Raw genomic sequence first — 6,480 nt, 5'->3', positions numbered from 1 at the left:
CTTCCCTTTAACTTCTTCTTGATGGGGAAAGATTTTCTTCAAAACCAACTTCCCCAAGTGTGAATTGGCGAGGCTTCACTCTTTTGTTAAATGCTCTGGCCATCCTGTTCTGGTATAACTGGCCATGACATACTGCATCCATTTTTTTCTCATCAATGAGCATGAGCTATTCTTGCCTGTCCTGTATCCACTCTGCATCTTCCAATTTTTCTTCTTGAATGACTCTTTAGGAAGGTATTTCGACTTTTGCAGGTATCACTGATTCGGTGCCATATACCAATATGTACCACGTTGCCCCAATAGATGCTCTCATGATAGTCTGGTAACCTAATATAGCGAAAGGTAACTTCCTAAGCCATTGTCTGTGATTGTCCACTATATTTCGCAGAATCCTCTTGATATTCTTGTTAGCAGCCTCGACTGCCCCATTCATTTGTGGTCTGTAGGGTATGGAATTATGGTGGACAATTCTGAACTTCTCACAGATTTCTCTCATGAGGTCACTATTGAGGTTAGCGGCATTGTTAGTGATGATAGATTCTGGTATCCCAAATCTGCAAACGATGTTGTTCCAGACAAAATCTGCCACCACATGCTTTGTGACGACCTTGTAAGTAGATGCTTCAACCCATTTGGTCAAATAGTCGATGGCTACCAGAATGAAACGATGTCCATTTGATGCTGCAGGCTCTATGGTCCTATCACATCCATGCCCCAAGCGGCGAAAGGCCAGGGTGAACCCATTACATTTAATTTATTTGGTGGAACCCTGATAAAATTCTGTGAATCAGGCACTGGTGACACTTATGCACATAGCGGATACTGTCACTTTCCATAGTCATCCAAAAGTATCCAGCTCTCAAAATCTTCTTGGCTAGCGTGAACCCGTTTATGTGGGGTCCGCACGTCCCTGCATGCATTTCTTCTAATAGTCTGGTTACTTTGGCGGCGTCTACACACCTCAGTAAACCTAAGTCTGGTGTATTTCCGTACAAGACTTCCCTGTTGAGAAAAAAATTGTTTGCTAACCTCCCGAGGGCTAGCTTTTGACCATTACTAGCATTTTCTAAGTACTCATGGGTCGCAAGGAACTTCTTGATGTCGTGATACCAAGGTTTACTATCTGGTTCTTCATTCACATGGACACAATAAGCATGTTGATCCTTGATTTCTATCTTGATGGGATTGATGTAGTTCTTGTCTAGATGCTGAATCATAGATGAAAAGGTAACAAGGGCGTCTGCGAACTCGTTATGAATTCTGGGGACATGCCTGAACTCTATCTTCGTGAACCTTTTGCATAGTTATTTCACGCAGTGCAAGTACGACAGTATCTTGACATTCTTAGTTGACCATTCTCCTTGGACTTGGTGGATCAGCAAATTGGAATCTCCTATGACCAAAAGTTCTTTGATGTTCAAGTCGACTGCCATTCTGATTCCAAAGATGCATGCCTCATACTCTGCCATATTATTGGTACAAGAAAATCTTATCTTTGTCGATGCTGGATAGTGTTGTCCAGATTCCGAAATCAGAACTGCCCCAATCCCAACTCCTTTGAAGTTTCCTGCTCCATCGAAAAACATCCTCCATCTAGGGTATAATTCTGCAATATCTTCCCTGACAAATAGTACTTCTTCATCAAGGAAATATGTGGTAAGTGGTTCGTAATCCCCATCCACTGGATTTTCAGCGACGTGGCGGCTAAAACATGTCCTTTGATAGCCCTTTGAGTTATGTACAGAATGTCAAATTCACTGAGGAGATTTTTCCATTTAGCTAGCTTCCCAGTAGGCATTGGCTTCTGAAAAATATACTTGAGTGGGTCGAGCTGAGATATCAAATGCGTAGTGTATGCCAATATGTAATGCCTTAGCTTCTGAGCAATCAAAGTCAGAGCACAACAAGTGCGCTCTATCAAAGTATACTTGGCCTCGCATGGTGTGAATTTCTTGCTTAAGTAGTAGATGGCCTGCTCCTTTCTCCCAGTTTTGTCATACTGCCCCTAATACACAGCCGAAGGCATTATCCGAGACTGACAAATAGAGCAACAATGGTTTCCCTGGTTCAGGGGGAACCAACACTGGCAGGTTTGAAAGATACTCTTTGATTCTGTGGAAAGCTTTCTGGCACTCCTCCGTCCATTTCTTGGCAGCATCCTTCTTTAGCAGCTTAAAAATGGGTTCGCAGATTACCGTGGACTGGGCTATGAAACGACTGATATGATTCAATCTTCCCAAGAAACTCATGACATCTTTCTTGCTCTTTGGTGGCAGTAATTCCTAGATGGCCTTGATTTTTGATGGGCCAAGTTCTATCCCTTTCCTGCTTACGATAAAACCCAATAGTTTTCCAGCGAGGACTCCGAACGTGCACTTTGCTAGGTCAAACTTCAAACTGTACCTTCGTAGGCTTTCGAAAAAATTTCTCAAGTCGTCCTAGTGCTCTGAACACTTTCGAGATTTTATGATGGCATCATCCATATACACTTAGATCTCCTTATGAATCATGTCATGAAAGAGGATCATCATGGCCCTCATGTAGGTGGCGCTGGCGTTCTTGAGACCGAATGACATAACCCTATAACAGTAGACTCCCCAAGGTGTGGTGAAACAATCCACAAATGCCTGCAGTTCATGCTTCGCACAACTGTCGATGAGAATGTGGATATTTGGCAAGGGGAAATCGTCTTTTGGACTAGCTTTGTTGAGATCTCGGTAATCCACACATATTCTGATCTTCCCATCCTTCTTGGGCATTAGGACGATGTTTGCCAACCAGCTTAGGTAGTTGGTGACCCTTACCACATTTGCTTCTATTTGTTTGGTCACCTCTTCTTTTATCCTCAGACTTAAATCAGGTTTGAACTTCCTGGGCTTCTGCTTGACCGGCAGTCTGGTAGGGCCAGTGGGGTGTCAATGCGAGACAATGTCAGTGCTTAATCCTGGCATGTCATCATAGGACCAGCGAACACATTGACGTATTGTCGGAGGAGCTCAATTATGTTTTCCTTTTGCTCGACTTCTAGGTGAATGTTGATTCTGGTTTCTTTCACGTCTTCTTCGCTTCCAAGATTGACTACTTTCATTTCTTCAAAGTTGGGCTTCTTTTGACTCTCCAGTTGTTCGATCGCATGTGGGAGATTGTCTGGCATCATACTCTCATCATATTACTCGTAATCCGAGTAGTTGTTCTCAGCGGTTTCGTTACATGTCGTAATTACGGAACACAATTTTTTATCGGTTTGATTACTGAAAAGAAAGGCTAGGTATAAATAAAGCAATAAAATAGAGTTTCGATATTTAGGAAAATGATTCTTTTTATTTCATAAAAAGGGAACGTCTTAAGTGTTAACAAGAGGCAAATGACAAAAAGGTACCGACACGGTACATGCCTCAATTGACCGTGCTATTTCAAAACAAAACTTTTACAGTTCCATACTACCAAGACTCCCGGCGAACCAAAGATGGACTGGCTGTCATATTCTACAGCTATTCCCTTTGTTCGGCATCACTGATAGTTGATATCTTGATGTCAGTTCTTTCACAATATTCTTTAATTATATTCACGAACAAATTTCCCATCCCATCGATGATATCATCTTTGGGTGTTGAACTTTGTCCCGGACTTGCAACATGCTATGGCACATACTATGCCAGCCCTTCCTTTCTGCCCGTTGTGTTCAATTAGCTCTATGATTCCATCTGATTTGGCTCCCAACCATGTTCCCGGCCTGTATCCGTATTTAATCATCTCCTTAATGTCCATCTTGGATGGTGGTGAGTGGTTGTTTGGGGAATAAGAGGTGCTTCCATGAGATGGGTTCGTTTGGTAGTAGGGGACAACTGCTGAGACATCTTCTTTCTTTTTCTTCCCGCTACCAATTGATCTTGACTGGATGGATTTGCTGTCCGCTTGCAATGCTTCTATAGATTGCACCTTACTAGATTTTATGCCCTATTCTAAGAAATCTCCCATCTTAACCAGCTCGGGGAACTTTTGACCCATCATCGCCATCATCTTTTCAAAGTATATTCCTTCTTGGGCTCGGATGAAGTACTTGGTTAGTTCACTGTCATCCAACGGCGGTTGTGCCCTGGCAGCCTCTGTCCACCACCGTCATGCATATTCTTAAAATGACTCAGATGGTTTTTTCTGCAGGTTCACCAACGCGAACCGATCAGGAGTGATCTCTGTATTGAATCAAAAACGGTTCATGAAGTCCTCCTCCATATCTTGCCAAGTTCTTCAATTTCGCGGGTCCTGTCAGGTATACCAGGTGAGTGCTTCTCCTGTCAGACTCCTTATATACAATTTTATCCTTAGTTTCTCATTCCTTCCTACTCCGACCAACTTGTCAACATAAGCCCTTAAATGTGTGTGAGGGTCCCTGTCCCATCGAAGACATCGAACTTTGTAGGTTTGTACCCTACTGGCATATCCACATCTGCGTGAATGCACAGGTCCTCATAGTCCAGGATTTCACTTCTTCAGGCAATTTGGAGACACTTCACTTGCCTTCTCAATATTTGCAACTACTCAGATACCAACTTTTCTTCCTTACGCCTGGCCTCTCCCTCCATCATGGCGTACTGATCGATCTCACATGGCACGCTGACCGTAATGGGTACTGTAAAGGTAGGTTTGATAATGACATATATAGAGGGAACGTACCGCTCATGAGTAGCGGCATGTGCCAAAGATATGTGTTGGTTGGTGGTGTAAGTGACTCTGTCATGAGAAGAGGTAGTTGCATTAGCGGTAATAGGCGGGTTCTGTGATGTCTGAGGGTATTATGGTACGTAGGGAGTGTGACTAGGGGGATTTGGTGGGTTAGCGGGGGTACTACAGGTATGACTTGAGTGGTGGGGGGTTGAGGTTGGAATGTTGTTGTTTTCGCGTGATGTTGAAGGAAAATGATTTGGAAGTGAATCCAAAGAAGGCAATGTGGGTGGTTGAAGAAGTGTTGTCATGGCCAGGTGCACCAATTATCTTATATGTTGTACCTCCTCTCTTAAGGACTCCATTTCATGAGCCATTCCAGCCATATGTCCATTATTCTTAGTACTGTCCTTTTCCCCCGATCACTCCGGGTTGTCGGTTATGACCAAAGCATGTTTAGTTGGGTCTTCTGCGGCTGACATCTTTTCCTTAGACCTTAGATTGTATTGTGGCTCCGCCAGTTTTAGTCGACGCAAACCAACCTTCTTTTCTTTTTGAGGTGTAATAATAAAGCAAAAGAAAAATAGAAGAAAGAAAAAAGAAAAGAGAAAGAGTCAGTTTCTTCATTTATGGGAGCAGGAAATCACATAGAGTAGATAATCCGTGCATTACCGCTAACACTTTCCTAAAATTCCCAGGAACCTCTCAATGTCGGAGGTAGGCCTAATTCTTGGATGTTTGACAGTCATTTAGACTTGGCACATTTAGATCTGAAGCAATTCTGTTTTCATTGATAATTTGGACTGATACAAGTGGTAACAAGGGTTACATCATAAAGTTTCATGGTCTTAGACAGTTTTCCCTTTTGGAAAGTAAAAGAGAGAACTAGGGATAAAGGTACAAAGTAGGGAAAGAAGGGGAAATCAATCAATTCTAATAACCATCCCCTGAGTCACTTCATGTACCCTTCTTTTCTTCTGGATCCTCTTCCGGATCCTCCTCCGGGTCTTCCTAAAACTCTTCCTCATCATCGTTGAATTTAGACTCCTCCTGCGGATGTTCTTCTAGATTCGTGCTTGACTCTATCTGGATGCATTCCACTATCCGATCATCCTCTTCAGCCGGTGGTAACATATGGTCAATGGATCCTGGGACCACCTGACGATGCATTGATGTGGTCACAAGATAATGAGGCAGGATCTCATGGTAAATCTGCAAAGCAACCACCACGTCCTCTAACCAGGATATACCCTCTATGTTTGGGCGGGCTAGTTCTTCTTCTTCGTTAATCCAAACGTAGTACTCGGGAGTGCACTATGAGATTTGAACCATATGCATTGTTACCAGGTCATTCCACTCTTCTTGCAGTCTCTTTATCATTAGAATTGGAATCTAGCCATTATAGTCATCCTCGTATAACGCTGTCCTTGTCAACAACGGTACATCTTAGATCATCCCAAATTTTTTGAGGACTCACAAAGGTGAGTATTGTTGAATGCCTTCTAATCCGATCAACTCAATGAAGTACTTTTGGGGAGTCCTCAAGGTTTCCCTTCCACCTAACCAAGAGAGTTTCCAGTTGATCCATTCTTCCGTCAGATTGGTCAGTGTTTCCCTCCATTCTTCCTGCTCATGTGGGGAAAACCAATGTCTCATTCTTTGATTATGGCTGCAGATTATACTGCTGACACCCACAAAGTAGTCGATAGTTGCCTCCTGTTGGAAGAAGTGTTCAGTAGCCCAAATCAGAAGTAGCAAGTTGCATCCTTTGAATAAATTGTATCCTCGTGCACATGTGGATAAAGTTCTCAGCATCTC

The 6,480-nt window shown here is 43.0% G+C and overlaps 1 protein-coding gene across 1 annotated transcript; it reads right to left on the bottom strand.

Annotated features, from left to right (window-relative positions):
* Positions 1 to 226: 226 nt before the first annotated feature.
* Positions 227 to 4,127, bottom strand: LOC142168200 (uncharacterized). Its single transcript, XM_075228856.1, has 5 exons — positions 4,074 to 4,127; positions 3,652 to 3,957; positions 1,314 to 1,727; positions 1,030 to 1,208; positions 227 to 698 (listed from the first exon to the last, which is right to left on the bottom strand). The coding sequence occupies exons 1-5, from the start codon at positions 4,125 to 4,127 to the stop codon at positions 227 to 229; spliced, it is 1,425 nt and encodes a 474-aa protein (XP_075084957.1).
* Between the last annotated feature and the right edge of the window lie 2,353 nt (positions 4,128 to 6,480).

This window comes from Nicotiana tabacum, chromosome 13 (assembly GCF_000715075.1).
Source record: "Nicotiana tabacum cultivar K326 chromosome 13, ASM71507v2, whole genome shotgun sequence".
Taxonomy (NCBI): Eukaryota; Viridiplantae; Streptophyta; class Magnoliopsida; order Solanales; family Solanaceae; genus Nicotiana; species Nicotiana tabacum.
The sequence above is the reverse complement of the archived record's forward strand: the minus strand, read 5'-3'. Positions and strand labels throughout refer to the sequence as shown.

Coding starts and splice junctions, on each gene's coding strand:
- LOC142168200 (XM_075228856.1), bottom strand. CDS start 4,127: ATGCATGACGGTGGTGGACAGAGGCTGCCAGGGCACAACCGCCGTTGG. Junction 3,958..4,073: donor ACAACCGCCGTTGGATGACA/GTGAACTAACCA, acceptor TTCTTAGAATAG/GGCATAAAATCTAGTAAGGT. Junction 1,209..1,313: donor TACTGTCGTACTTGCACTGC/GTGAAATAACTA, acceptor TCTATGATTCAG/CATCTAGACAAGAACTACAT.